Below are 15834 nucleotides of genomic sequence, written 5' to 3' on the forward strand. Positions count from 1 at the left end.
AGATTGCATCTTTTAAATTAAAAATCATTATCCTGGAAGGCAAGGCGCTGGTACTGCAGTCCTAAAATGCACCAGCATTTGTGGTAACCCAACAAGAAGATTCCTAACTGGGGTGTCCTTCAGCCACCAACATATTGTGCTTCTTCTACTGTAGAAAACAAGGATGGTGTTTTGTTTATTTTTTATTTTTTGCAAAGCATTTTGCAAAACATAACACTGGTGCCGTCTCAGTCATGGCACAAAGGGTTGTCGAGCATATTTAGTCTTGTTTCATCTGACGAAATCAACCCATTCCATGCTCCTCCTGATTTGAAGCCGATTAAATCTCTTGTTGTTGAAGCCAAGTAGCGGCATGAAAAAGAAAACCGTGAGTTGTTTTGTAGGCTATAAAATAAAACAGCAAGAAGGCCATGGGATCAAAACCAGTTTGTGAAATATCCAAGTTTGATGTGTAGTTTTTGTGTTTGCGTAGGTTTCTGGTTTCCTCACAGAATCTTCAGAGATGCAGAGATGAGACAGAGATGCCAACTGCTTGTACAATGAGAGCGTAGATGTTTCTGCAGCATGTTGGGGTCGAGATGTGGAGACAGGAGACAGGAGACATGGCAGAGCGTAGATGTTCTCTGGAGTCAACTCTCCTCACTATCCTGACAACACTTGTGGTGATGTTTCTCTCTACTTAGCAAACCTGCGTAAACACTGGTTTCTATCTCCAGGTTTGACGCATGCCAGTGCTGATTAACCCATCGCTTGAGTATGCAAATATCCTGGTCATTTGTCAGTAGTGAAATGATTACGTGAAAATGCCAGCGGTAGTTTATTTAGCAAAGTGCCAGTCAAATGGTTCCCTATGTTGACGCCCAGTGTGACTTATAACACGCAGCAGGCTGAGAGTGAATCTCAGAGAGGACTAACCAGGTAAGGCGTCTTGAGCCACTTCCAATGTCATCCAAATGTACTACATAAAGACGTAAGGCTAAACATGCGAGTCTTCTGGTTATATTTCAGATCACACTCTGAAAAATGATCAGGAAGAGTCTCCGCGTCATCTTGCTCCTCATAACCAGTGGATTTGTGTTGAATGAAGCCTCGGTGGTGTGGAGCCATTATTCATTCCATGATGACCGGTTAACCTGGGAGCAGGCTCGAGAAAGTTGCAGAGGGTAAGGACTGCTTTTTCAGAGGCATTTTCATTTATCTCTCACCTTATTCTCTTGGCTGAACAGAGAACACGGCCGGGATTTGGCTACCATCTACACACAATCTGATGAAGCCTTCCTGGGGCCTCACAGACTCGACACATGGATTGGCTATTACAAGAACGGACATCACTGGGATTGGTGTCAAGCCTCCAGTAATAACTTTCATAAGTGGGCACACCATGAGCCAGGTCATGGGGAGCGCTGTGCAGTTCTCTCACACCATGACAAAAAGTAATGATCTATTTTTTTTGTGTGTGTGGGTCAGATTTTACGTTTTTCTGGAGAGAGTTAGCCTCCATCATCACTTCTTACTTCTGTTCATGAAAGGATGCGTGGTGCAAGATGTGAGGACGAAGCCTTCTTCCTCTGTGAAGACATATCCAACGGCGTCAGTAAATACGTCTACGTTTCAGAGATGATGAAATGGATCGATGCAGATCAGTATTGTCAACACCATTATCATGACCTGGCCGTTTTGACATCAGATGCTGACATCGATTCAGCTGTCAATTCAGAGGATTATCTGCTCTGGATAGGTCTACACAAGGAAGGTAAGCCCCGAATCTTCTTTTAAAAAAGCTTTACTGGAATTCATTGTCTTATAAATGTGGAGAAATTAACCATTTTCTGCTTACGACTGAGCATCTACAGGGGTTGGACAATATAATGGAAACACCTCAGAGCTAAAAAAGCTTTAAGGTTTTGTCCAACCCCTGTGGAACGTCAACTAACATGACACTTTGAAAGGTGTGCATGTTTTCAGCTCCAACCATAGAGGCGACGAAGTTCATAAATATAAGTGAAGTATAGTATATAAGTGAAGTAGTGCTCACTCTACACACAAATAAGAAACCCCTTCGATAAATCAGCAAGATATCATAATGCTATTGCAGAAGCTTGCAGTGGCTTAACTCTTCAAATTGTTCTTCAAAATTGTAACAGTTAACACAAGCCATCAAATTCATGAGCACTCAATATGGCAGCTACACACTGACTTTGATGTCATGCTTTTGTCATAGTTCTGTGAACATACAGAGATCCAAAGAATTGGTGTTTTGCACTCATCAAAACAAAAACTAGTTATTTTCCAACTAAAATAATAATAATAGTAGTAAAGTCTGGATGGCGTCGTCTCTTCGCATCTTCCTGCCATGTCTCCTTGTTTCAGTCTGGTGGAAACCTGTCTCACCCACAAAAAGAAGCTCATAACCCATGGCATCTGCCTCGAGTTCCTTTACTCTCTGAAAAAGACAGGGAAACTGCACCACTGCACTGCAGTCTGCACTTATTCCAGATTCAGTTCCAATGATACAATAGCTTAGTTGCTTCATTGGAATTCTGTCTATGTTGAGTTGGGACTGACACAAGGCAAATATGAAAATGAATTTGGGGAATCTGTCTGATAACAGCTAACAACATATGAAATAACACACTCTACCAGATCCCTTCACTGCTCATTCTGATGCTCCAAAATGTTTAAACTATCATGTCCGCTTTCCAAAACAGAATGACTTTTTTAGTCTATTAGTTTTATTACAGTAAAAGTGACTGTTTCAAGTGTGATTCATGTGCATGTATACAAATATACAATTACAAATGCACATTTCATTTCTATACAAAAGCTACATACACGCTGCTCTGCCTTTTAACAACAAAGGACTGTATTATGGGCGTTAAAGTGCCAATAATACTTCAGTGAGTCGTGGTAAAGCCTGACTGTAGCAGGGCAGAATGAGCTCCTTGCCCCTTGGTTTGACCAGAAACTCATGGAGTGACAAGAGACAGCTTTGACGCCTCCTATTGGGGACCTCACTGTTACTGCTCAAGTGCAGCATTTTCTTTTTTGGCATGCAAATACTGGGTGAATCTGTCCTTAAATTGGGACGCGGTGGGTTGAACAAGTTTGACAAAAATAAATAAATAAAACAACTAAATGGTAAGCAGGATGAATTTCAAAACCCACATGGAGAAGTGAAGAGCATTTATGAAATAAATTCATGACAGACTTTAACTTTTCATCCTTGGATCTTTCCTGCAGCAGAAGAATGGCTCTGGAGCCCTGGGCTGTACGGTTACAGAAACTGGGCCCAAGGTCAGCCGGGGAACCATGGTGACTGTGTGGCCATATCTTCCAAAACTAAAGAAATGTCGACCCAAAGCTGCAACATGCGGTTGCCTTACTTCTGTCTAAAAGACAATGTTGTTCTGGTCAACGAGAACAAGACCTGGGAGGAAGCGCTGGACCACTGCCGCGCCATTTCTGACTGGCCCGGATACGACTTTGACCTTCTCAGCGTGACTTCTGATGATGACTATATTTGGAAAGTAATAGAGGTGTCGTTGACGGAACAGGTGCATATTTATTATTTTTTTAATATAGTTTTCATTCATTAAACATTAAATACAATTGATCACTGCAACTTTTTATTTTAAAAAGGTGAGTGACCTCATGTTTCCTCTGTCCGCAGGTATGGGTGGGTCTGAGATTCATGGCTGGTAACTGGTTGTGGGTGGACCAAAAGGATTCATTGCCCAATGAGCAGCCCGTCTGCCTGGAGGAGAACCTGCAGTGTGGGACTATATCCAAAAATAAGACGCGTGGTGTCGAAGTCAGAAGCTGCAGAGAGAAGAGGAGCTTTGTGTGTTACGGATTTAACCCTGTCTGACCACTCAATAAAATGCTTAATGAGATTCGTCACTATGAATTTGGCATCAGTCTGTTATTTTTTTTAGAATCTGGACCCATCACTGATCCATATGTTCAGTTTTGTGAGAATGTATTACGGAAGAATTTGTTGTACTGCATGTCCTGCATTTTCTGGGCAAAGATGTCTGCCATATTGTCGAGCAATCCTAGACAGTAAACATCTGCGGAACCCAGGAGAATGTAAATAAATCTGCCTTCACATTGGCGATGGTTCTACAGATCAATCCACATAATGTTGAAACTACCTTGATGGAGTGCCCAACCCAGATCAGTCTAGTGACACACTGTAGCAGGTCCCTTGCTTACGTGCACTGAACAGCTTCATGGAGTTGCCAAGAGCCAATAGCAACAGCACAATTTAGGGACCATCTTCGTCAGACGTGGGCAAAGTGTGGCCTCCTGTGGCCTTTTGCCAGAGTTTATTTGGCCGCAATGGACAAAGCTACAAAATCTACATTTTTCATCATTGAATAGTTTAAAAATTCTAAATAGAAAAAAATAGTTATTTTTGACCCTTAATTCCATTTTCCCAGTATTAATTGGATTCTTTCGATGGGTGATGCTTATTTTAACAGAATTTTCTTTCGATGAAAATATTTTCAGTTTTTTAAGATTGTTCAAACAAACATACCAATGTGTTCAATAGGGATCCAATAACATTTTAGAGGACACTCAGTACATTCATTACATTACTTGCTGAACAAACAGCCTAAAAAAACATTTTTAAATATGTCTCAAGCAGAAACTTCTACTACAACTACTACCTCATAACACTCCGATGGATAAGAGTGGTTTGAAAATCTTTTCCAGCTCAACCGCTCGTGTCATACTCTAACTATTCCAATTTCTTGGATGATTGTCTGAATACAGCATCTTGACGTCATTCACCTTAAATTTGTCCCGACAGTCTGCTTTCCTCCTCATGACGCCGTCTGTACTGGGCAGCTGGCAACGCTTAGTTCATTCAGTGAAACAGTTCGGCTTCCCCAGGGGTCAACTTGGACTGATGCTCATAAATTGTTAGATACTTTTTAACAAACCTGAGGACATAATGGACAAACCCCAGACATAACTGAGGGAAGAGGGAACAGAGGGAAGCCAGACGGTGGGGGCGTTGCTGTTGCCCAACCGAGTCAAGCCCAATAGGCACTGTGGACGCCTCTAGTTCATCACAGGATACATATGTTGGGAGAACTCCGCGTCGATCAGCCTCACCAGGTGAATGAACTCTCCTTGCTGTGGAGCTTCAATGAAAAAATGAAAACTGTGTGCACATGGGAGATGAGCTTTAATTCAGTAATTTAATGAAGAAAAATATTAACTTCACATCTTAGTGACTGTAACAGACTCCACATGGCACTCTGGCTGTAGACTCTGTGGATACATACTTCATACATTCTCATTCAAGAATTCAGACACACTTGTGGAGTAGTTACATGGATGTCGTCTCACACGTCTCTATGAAAGGTTTTGTGGCTGATAAGACAAGTTGGAAATGGAGGACTTCAGGATGTCAGGAAAAAAAAGTTTGTCTGAAATCTAAAACTGTGATATTTGTGTAATTCATGAACAAAAAGATAATTGTTTTCCAGCCAACTTCGCAACAGCATATCATAGACTCATTTCAAGAAGACGATATAGTCATGTATTACATTGTCACTGTAAGGATGTTTTATAGCAAAATAAGTGGCTATAGTTGTGTATGTAAATTTTGTATCCAATCTGGGAAAGTGCTTTAGTTTCCTCACTCACCCTCGGTTGTGTGTTATTGCCATGGCAACAATGTCAGTGTTGTATTTGTGAGATTTTCAAGCTTCAATGAGATTTAAAGGGCGGGCAGTGGAGGTGTGCAAGTGAGAGAGTGAGAGTTGGCTAGACGCGCTGGGATGACCTCATGCACATCTGTAAGTGTTGAAGAGGGACTGAAAAATGAGTCTTGCACTGAGTCGCACTGTCATTCTTATCTAAGAATCATAAAAAAAATGCAGCGCTCATCTGTCATTCTCAAACTGACGTGTCTCAGGTGTCGGACCAGACGGTTTCAGGCTCCAGCAGCCAGAGCTGTCAGATCCAAAACACGTCCGACTGAGACTGAGAGAGGCTGCTGACACAGAATTCACGTTCACATGATGAAGAGTCAAACTTGTTTCCAAATGTCTGTATATTGTTTGACAAGCTGTAATGCAGCTCTACTCAAGCACTGCGCTACTTCACTACGCTATAATGCCTTTGACCTATTGCGGAAAAACAGACCACCCCAAGTAGATCAGATATATCCTGGATCACCCCAATATTATCAACTAAAACGGATTATTTTTATCTGCTGTGCTTTTTGTTATGTCCAGTTTATTCTGATGCCATTACTTTACTTGTCAGTTTAATGGCTTTCTTGGTCATGAAAGCCAAACATGCGACGCCACGATATGTTTCTCTCAGCGCATAAATGTCTTTGCATAAAAGTGCCTTCTAAATGACACGGTCTGATGAAAAGGCGTAGAGTTTCAGATAAATATGGCACCTGTACCTGCTATTACTCACTTGTAATTAGAGATGCTGAGGTACTAAAAGACACTGGCCACGCTGCACGAGAAGACTCTGAATTACCTTTCAATCCAAAACAAAAAGACAGAGAATAGTATTCAAGCACAGGTGTTTAGAATACAAGCAGGTGAATGTGCTGTTATTGATGCAGAAAACCAACCTCCAAATAGAAGACTAGGACAAGGTGGGACATTCCATGGTGATTGGTTCAGTATTATCCAATAAATAAATAAAGTATTCATTCATATATTAGCACGTCTCAGATATCATCTTACATTTCCTCTGGGGAGAGTCATTTATCGCTCAGTGGGTCGGGGGAAGGCAGGCAACTTGAATGAGAACCATATGGAGGGAGGGCTGCAGCTGAAGTGAGACTGAGGCCCACAGAGAACATCAACAGAGCAGCTGTCATAAACTTCTACAGGACCAAAACCAAAGCCTTTTATTGTACGACGACTCGGACAGAAACGGGAGAGGAAGCCGGAGCAGACAATATCCATGATGTCGGAGTACATCAGAAGAAGACGCTCCAGCAAGGAGGTCCTACATGACCTTATCATGTGAGAATATTCATTCATTTTTCTTTCTATGGTTATGCTTTATATTTAACCTTTTGCTGGAGAACATAAAATATATTCAAACCAATGTAAATGGCCGCTGTATTTATATTTGCTCATAAAGACACAAAAAGAATGGAATGAACAGAAGTCTTATTTTAGGGCTAAATTCTAGTTTTGCATTCCTTTTAGAATTTTTTTTTACAAAGTTAATGCTTTCAGTATATAGTGTGTTTACAGTTCAAGCCTCTAGGAGACTTCTCCTGCGCAGCATGGGCCATCGCTGTTCGCCGGGTTCATGACCTGACAGATTAATATTGTTAAACTATTTCACAATGTTGATAGAAATGATGTGTTTCATGTGTGAAGTATGCAGCTTTCACAACAACACTTATCATTCTCCGCAACGCCTGTCTGCGATGAGCATGGGTGACGCAGCCAACATTGCCATGTCTGTCACAGGAGGGTCTATTTACATTCTAGCGGCTACGTGATTCCAAACTCCTGACTGTTCTTGCTGTGCTTTATTTTCAGTGGAATTCTTGAGAATCGAACCAATATTTGTTCTGAAAACAAAAATATGATAAAAATTAAAATTATAATAAAAATTAAGTCATTTTTAATAATAATAGCAAGCAAACTGCATTTTAAGAAGTTCTTTGTGGTGAACTTATAGTTCAGGATGAGATCCTGAACCTTTCAAACAGCACATTTACCAAGCAAAAATACAATGATACCTGAAAATGAAATGTTCCATAATATTCATGCTCCCTGTCTTGTAGCTTTGGCGATGCTATATATATATATAGTAGACACCACTCATCCCAGCAGATTTGACAGTTTTCTCATCATGTTCTGCAAATTTGATTGAAATAAAGTAGTGTTTTGTCATAGTTCCAGATTAAATACATCTAAAGATGCATTAGCTTAAGTTGTTTTCAGACAGTGTGTGATAAAAAAAACTACATCCATTTGAATTTAAGATCAAATGATACACTAACACCTGGAAAGGATCGGCACAAAAAAAGCTATCAAGCTCAGTTGTAAATGTTAGTTAGTAAGTAAGTTCTCAGAGACGATTATCAGGATAAAGTAGTACTGTTTAGTATACTGCAGAGTCGTGCGCCTGTTGGCATAAAGGCATTGAGTCTGTGACCTAAGGGTGCAAATCTATCCACAGGTCCCAGAATGGTTAAAGAGTAGTGATAAAATACTCCCTTGTCCTCTTAAACTTAATGCCGGTTAGGCTGTAGTATAAACTAATATGTTACTCATAATGGCCGAGTCTGTTACTTTAATTGTAGGAAAAACGTTTTAACACCTTGACTACCTGTAAAATTACACTTTAAGTTGTTTCTCAAGCGTCCTTTCTACTTTTCTCTCCCACAACAGTAAGATTCAATACCGTTCAAATATCACATTATTATGCTTCCCATCTTTCTTTTCAAAAATATTTATTTCATTGTCGTCGTTTTGGTCATTGTAGAGTGATTAGATATTTAAGACTCAATAATCTGTGGCTGTAAAGTGTTTTCAATAGCTTCTCTTAAGTCTTAATGGCAATGACATCATCTGGCTCGGTACTGAACTCCCTCCTACACCCACCCACCCACAAAGAGCATGCGTGAGCCAGTCCTCCATTGCCTCATTGTGTAAATGGTGGAAAAAGTGATGTGTATCAGGAACATTTCCCTCATCATTCGCTCACTTCACATCGTTGCCACAGAGCATCACATGATCACGGCAATACCAGTGTATATGTACAATACTGACCCGACCATAATGCCTCCTTTGTTGTGCAGTGAGAGTGGGGCATGTTCATGATGTGTTGCAGCTGTGCAGTTGCTGCGATATACTTCAGGATTCAGGCTGAACGTGTAGAGTCCATGTCCATTAATATTCAATAGTGATTCTACATTGATCAAAGCTTGTCGTCTTATAGTTAAATCTGTTTTGCTAGAAAAGTATTATGGACACCATTGCTTAAATGTTAAACAGCAGTTTCTGAACTGTGCACAGTTTTTTAGGCTCTCACTATGATGAAGTACAAGCAAACGTCTCCAGTCAGTTGCCAGTTTGGCATTACCAAAACAAAGATATGACGTGCGGCAAAAGCTTCCAGCCAAATAACTCTCACCACAAATGACTGCTATGATCTCACCACTTTCCCTTGTGGCACAGAGCTGCGTCAAATAAAGTCCCTAGTAAATGAATTAGACTTTTAAATTTCTACATTGAACATGGTTTTCATGGGGCTCAGCTTTCTCCCTTTGGACTTGTTTATGGGCCACGGTGGGTGTGGGATGATCGGGGTCAACATTTTAACATTACTCGAGAAGAAGAACAAGTCGGAACCTAAAAACAGGAAGCTTTTGGTTTTCATTATTGGAAACCAATTAAATATTAAGATGGTGAGCAGGAAGGAGTGCTGCAGGGAATCTCTATGGGAAAAAGGAAACAGAATGAAAATGAGATCTTAAAACTGTGTTTAAGCACTGGGCGCTTCAATAGATCCACTCGAGGTTTGTTAGTTTTGTATTGTCAGGAAAAGTTTAAACAATTAACAGCAAAAATGTAAACATACAGTAAGCAATTGAAACTATCAGCAGCTGTGCGGATGATTTCGCTCCAGGGATGTTTTTGGGGTCAGGAGCGGAAGTTCACTTTATGAGATTTATGTGGTTTTTCTGTACACTTGATCAAGAAAGTACCAGTGGTCTGTTTTTGATTCATTGTGATTTCAATTTACCAGTGCATGTATGGCCTTAATGCACGCCAAACTCTAAATTAAAACATATATACAAAATCCAGCCTCATGTGTATACTAAACCAACCTGGGCAAAGTTCAGTCCGTGGGCCAATTGCGGACCTTTGACTGTATTTATGTGGCCCCCCTGGAGTCAGAGTGAAACTATAAAACTGATGTTGTCTCTGACATTTTTGTCTTGTGCATTGTTTCATTATGTTCTTCATTATGGTACAACTGAAAGATAACTTTCTCGTTTGATTATTGTTCTTTATTGTTAGTCTTTTCCGTTGACTATTTTAGGAGTATTTCTTGTCCCTTAAAATAGATCATAATTGAAAGTAGATTTTGAACAAAAATCAAGCCGTTTTCTGTCCATTTTTGAAGCGTAATTCATAGTCATCATCGCACATGATGTCATCAATTGATTTTTATTTTCACTTTTCTCTCCCCCTCCTTTCTTTAGGTTTGACGGCCTCTCTCATCGGTCACAACATAAAACCTGGCCCCTTAGAAAATGTAATAGCTCCACCTCTGTATTAAACAAACACATTCAATTAAAAATATGGATTTTGTTAATTGTGGTCAGTTATGTAGTTTATCCCTTACCTGGAATTTCTGTTCCACTCACATATTGTTTCACTTCTGTGTGAGTCTGGCTCTTTGAAGAATTCTGGTTAAAGTCGCATTTCTTCCTATGGAAATGCTCTTCTGATTCAAATGAACTCTTGAGACTAGATTCACTTCATGTTTCGCCATGGTGTATTGCAGTAAAAACGGCATTCAGCCGCTACCCCAAAATGTTTCTCATACGTGTAACAGTAAATATAAACCCAATTTTCATGTGGATATGATCATGTGAATATATTATTTATAAGAGCTTCATGTGTAATGTTATGTAAACCAAGACAAAGCCAGGAGGTTCAACTCAGTCTTCATTCAGACACGTCTGGATATGCGGCATATTTGATCATGGATGTGTTTTTGTTCAAATTTCAGCCAGTATAACACATCTTAAATCTCTTGATTCGAGTTCTTAATAAGTTTTGCTGTGGCAAATTACATAGCTCTCCTTCCAAGGTATTTCACAATACTCCATCCACTCCCTTTGTTTTTCCTCCATCTTTCTTTCCAGCAACTGAAATTAAGAGAAACCGCAAAACAGCTGAATTGATCTCGAACAGATGTGCCGGACAATAAAAAAAGAGCTATTGTTATCGAGTCAACTGCCACCTGGATCTAACCAGTAGAAGTGAAGCTTCTGGATCATGAAATATATATATTTTTTTCCTGTCCTGCAGGACACAAATGGGAATCAAAGAACACACAGCACGACTTCTTTTCCCAATAAGTTGGGCTGTAGGGAGGCAGTCGGTGGATTAGTATTGTGTATATATACTTTTGATAGGTGCAAATTGCTGCTGATGTCCACATTAGGGGGTGAACTGGGTTTCATAGGTTTCGAAGTCGGATTTCCCAGTCGGAAGGTGTTTGCGATCCAATATGGCTGCTCAGTGTCTCAACAGCGAAGAAACCTGCTTTAATGTTGGATTTATTCAAATGATAACCATTACTTCTTTCTCTAAAACGGTTGAATACATGGTATCGTTCGAAGCATATAGAGAAACATGTTCAGGCTATATATGTGAACTACAATACGGACTGTGCTAACAGTGGCTATCTCTAGCCTGGTCGATGCTTCCGACACTGTTTATGGAGTGTCTTCCTTCGCTCACTGGAACGTGCGGAACTTGTGACGTCACTCCTATCTCGGAGTTCCCACTTCCGAGGTTCAGAGAAAGAAGCATATGGCTGTGTGCACAGGAGTGAGATTCGTGACCACATTGATATTTCTTGCTCTGTTGCAGTGTTCATCCAACTGCTATGGAGGCTTGTTTAGGCTTCTTGAATCCAGGATTTTCTTATTCAGATTTATTTATACCAGGTTTTGTTAAATCCAGGCTGTTATCTGGGTTTTGTTAATCCAGATTTATTTAATTAAGCATTTCATGCAGCTTTGTTTAGTTCAAGTTCATAGGCTTGTTTAATTCATGTTTACTATTTTATTCATTTATTTTTTTAAATCAAGGTTTGTTTAATTTAGGTTTATTTGATCCTCGTTTTTTTAACCCAGGCATGATTAATTCAGCCTTGTTTAATTCAGGTATGTTTTATCTGAGATTTTTTAAAATCCAGGTTTATTTGATTCAGGTTTATAGACCTGTTGAATTCTTTCTTTTTAATCTACATTTGTTTATTCCAAGTTTGTCTAATTCAGGTTTGCTTAATCCAGAATAGTTTAAACCAGTCTTGTTTTATCCAGAGTTTATTTAAAACTGATGTTGTTTAATACAGTTTGTTTAGTTCAGGCTTGTTTAATAAAGGCTTGTCCCTTAAGGTATTCAAACCGCAAAGACAGGTTTGTTGGATTAATATAAGGTTTCAAAGAATTGTTGGGATCTCAGAATTTCATGGAGTTGTTTGAGTTGTGAACGACTTGTTTGTTGATGATTCAGACCTTGTCCACCTGAGTCGAAATTGGTCGTATCTGCACGTACTTTAACGGATTGTCCTTCAGTCCATACGTCTGGCAATATCACCCACTGATACAAAAGACTGATTCTTCATTTGAAGGATTTTAAAATTGAACTGGGAGCGATGAGTCATCTCAGGGAGTGATTCGCTCATTTTGCACATGTGCAATATATTAATCTTATTTTATTTTGAAAGGCATGGTGGTAATGGCAGCCATGTCATGGAACAGTTTTTTCCCCCTCTTTTTTCTGTGGCAGTCTTGTGTGATTTGTCACAATAGTCAAAATAGCAGCAACCCTGCCAATCTTACATTACAAAACTTTGGAGCGATGTACACAACACAATAAAAAAAGAACAATAAAGAAGGACACAAATCCTTACTGCATGGGTCCAACTGTATCCTGATAGATATATCATGTATTTGCTCTGGTTAAAGGACAGTGACGTTGTTATTAATCGACAATTATTGTCGCAGGCTGACGGCTCAGAGGGGCCGGGAGGATGCAGAGGAGATGGCCAGGTTGCAGCGGAAAAAAGCCCGGGACAGGCAGAGGGAAGAAGAGCTGGCCAGGAGGTGTAGTCCTCCACTAGGCAACGTGACTAACAACCAAGAGTAAGAGCTAAAACTGTTTACTCTCTCATTCAGCTTCAGGATCTCAGGCAGAGTTGAAGGATTTGACTTGTTCATGAGATAGGACAGATATTGAAGATAAAAATATCAACTCATATTCACATTTTCAAGTTCGCAACATTTAATGACTCTCACAAAATTGGACATGGTAGTGTTAGACCTAATATCTTTAGTCTTTATTTGATATTTAGAACATACACTAGAAAATGACACTGCCGGGTGATGTAGTAAAACATGGGGTTCTTATGACTGTTAAGGATGATAAATACTACTGAAGCTACAATTGTTCTCTATCGATCCGATTCAATGAGACTTAGCTTTGACATCTACTTCCTCAGGATAATAATGAGGAGTAAACACGCGGTTCATTGAAAGTTGTGCCTCTGAGTTCATAAGACGTTGTATTTCCTTATCATTGCAGATGTAACTGAATTCAAACCACAATGTAAAATAGGCACATTTCCCTGCCAGACATTCAACTGCTGTCGCCAAAACTGTGACTCAGCTGCGGTGCTGATGCTGCTGCGACTGGTGAAGCAGAGATAAGCACTTCCCTTCTGGTTGGATGAAGGAACACGTTTGGCGCAGCAGTAAGCCACTGCTGCATCGTAGCTTATGTTCCATACATGGCCAGTACTCACTGTCCAGCTCAGTGATTCAGATTGCAATCCAAGGTGTAGGACTTTCGGGAAATCAACAGATCGGTTTTGTTGAAGGACAGATGTTTAAATATTATAAATGTGTGCAACACAATCTGGAATGAATGAATTAAATGTGAATTTATGAATTGTAATTCATCTCTGGTCCAAAGATGATTTGACTGAGGCACACAGTTGAACTCCACAGTCCAAGACAAGTCAAACAAGAGGCACTGGTGATTCTTTGTTTGGTGTTTCTATGGGAGCCACATCTGTTCCCCTGGTGTTCCACGCAACAGGCTCCGTCTGGGAGCTGCTACCTGGATCATCAACCCTGCGGACAAGCTGCCAGAGGAAAAAAATCTTTTTGACTCCATATTTTGTCTTCCACAAGGAGCTAACAAAACACAGCCATGTCGTATTTAATTGAGGCCTGCGAGAGGGTTGATGATGGACTGACTTTTTGGCTGAGTGAAATCAGATAAATATCACAACAGCTTTCATGCAAACATTTATATAAATCAGTAATCTGGCCTTTCATTTATTTTTTTTCTGGACGTATTCTGTGTCTGCATGTGTCTGAGCATCATGATGGTTTCATTTGGAGTAGTGGTTAGCACAGCAACCTTAAGAAACTCCCGGGTTCAATTCATAATATTTTGGCAACAACAAGTAAGAAGAATTAAGGGTCAACCAGCTGCTCAGTAGAGTGAGAAGGACAAGTCCATAGTCCATTTGGTTTGGTTGGTTTTTAACTCATATATTAGTTGTTGTATAAGTTGTAATTTGGTCCTTATAGTCTGGAATTGCCGCTGTCAAGCGCTTCCAGATGTAACAATGTTTTGAAGACTCTCTATTGCGCCTTTTTTCTTCAGTAATGGCATATCACATAAAGTATTTTTGAAGTTAAAATGAATGTATTTCAAAGTTTTAATATCAGGGAAAAGTTAACAAAATGGCAGCGTGCTTAAAACACTCTGATTTACACTGAAAGAGCAACAAGGACTACAAAAATGGCCGATGTGTCGTGCCAATGACTTTGAGTGCGTTCTAGTTGTCCTGGGGAATTCTGGCCTCCGCCCCCCCAATAATGTACCCAGTCTGAATGTGAGAGTATTACACAGCCCAAGACGACTTCCCCGACCATACAGACGAAGCATGAGTTTTGAATCAATGAAATACACAAATTAACTGTGAAAAAAGTAATAATAAGATCTTTCAAAATAAATATTTGATTGTTGGATGTGTGTCAGGTCTGAGGAGCTGAAGCCCCAGGTTCTGGAGGAGGATGAGGGCTTCAGCGACTGGAGCCTGCGGCTGGAGAACCAGAAGAACAGGGAGCAGCAGTCGTCTGCCACTCAGTGTGAACCACACCATGAAGAGGAGAAACAGCAGGAGGAGAAGGAAGTGACACAATCCCAGGTGGCTCTGATGCCAGATACAGACAGCCAACACAAGGTTGGTCATGTGATTTTCAGTAGATATATTTGAGGTCAGATGATGTTCCGACTGGTACAGCAGCGCCACCTCCAGGGACAAGGGCAGACTGCAGTGCATTGTGCGTTTGTGATCAGCCCTTGTTATTTTATTTTATTTTATTTTATTTTCGTGACAGCACTTTACTTTATTCCAAAGCACTTTTCTAGTTGGTGGGATCCCTTCTAACTGTTGACTCTGATTCTAAAATAAAGTTTTTGTCATTACAGGCGTCTCATGACAACAAAGAATTCATTAAAGGCACATGCAGCTCCACCGTTTATCTGTCGCCAGACGCAGGGCGCCATATTCTGATCAGTCAATCCACCGACAGAACCATTCCCATGCTGGCTGGACTGAAGGGGTCACGGTGGGTTCTCCTATGACAGTTATGGACATTATATGGCTATTAACGTATTCATGAAAATAATCGATTAAGTAGCTTATACGAACACTTTCTCTGCCGCTTTTTTATTTATGATGACAAGTGTATTCCTACCTGCTCTACAGGGATGTAATAAAACCCGAGGGAGAGAAGGCACAGCCAGTGTTGAAGAAAGAAGGCTCCTGCACTTATGGCAGCGAGAGAGTTGATTCACAGGTGCTGAAAATCAAACCTGAAAAAGACGTGATCCACCTCTGTGCGGGAGATGGAAGCACACTGGCGGAGGAGCAAAAGACCAAGGTCAGTGAACCATCCCAGTAAATCATTTTATCACATTTTGTAAATGGGACAAACAAAAAACGAGTCTGCAGATGCTTGGAGCTGGGTTGACTTCCGATTTTATTCAGGGGAGACAA

At 40.3% G+C, this 15834-nt stretch overlaps 2 protein-coding genes across 4 annotated transcripts in view; both read left to right on the plus strand.

Moving 5' to 3' along the window:
- The first annotated feature begins 1011 nt into the window (after positions 1-1011).
- LOC128759329 (C-type mannose receptor 2-like) lies at positions 1012-6039 on the plus strand. Its single transcript, XM_053866206.1, has 8 exons — positions 1012-1163; positions 1227-1433; positions 1530-1753; positions 3241-3554; positions 3671-3811; positions 3936-3971; positions 4817-4928; positions 5933-6039. The coding sequence occupies exons 1-8, from the start codon at positions 1024-1026 to the stop codon at positions 6037-6039; spliced, it is 1281 nt and encodes a 426-aa protein (XP_053722181.1). The 5' UTR covers positions 1012-1023.
- Positions 6040-6457: 418 nt separating this feature from the next.
- The window catches only part of LOC128758513 (troponin T, fast skeletal muscle isoforms-like), a 40217-nt gene continuing 30840 nt past the window's right edge, over positions 6458-15834 (plus strand). For all 3 annotated transcript variants that reach the window (XM_053864523.1, XM_053864525.1, XM_053864524.1), the window contains exons 1-5: positions 6458-7010; positions 12764-12901; positions 14811-15015; positions 15264-15403; positions 15544-15718. In XM_053864523.1, coding sequence (XP_053720498.1) covers positions 6949-7010; positions 12764-12901; positions 14811-15015; positions 15264-15403; positions 15544-15718 — 720 coding nt within the window. In that variant the 5' untranslated portion in view covers positions 6458-6948. The remainder of the gene's footprint in view (positions 7011-12763; positions 12902-14810; positions 15016-15263; positions 15404-15543; positions 15719-15834) is intronic.

This window comes from Synchiropus splendidus, chromosome 5 (assembly GCF_027744825.2).
Source record: "Synchiropus splendidus isolate RoL2022-P1 chromosome 5, RoL_Sspl_1.0, whole genome shotgun sequence".
Taxonomy (NCBI): domain Eukaryota; kingdom Metazoa; phylum Chordata; class Actinopteri; order Syngnathiformes; family Callionymidae; genus Synchiropus; species Synchiropus splendidus.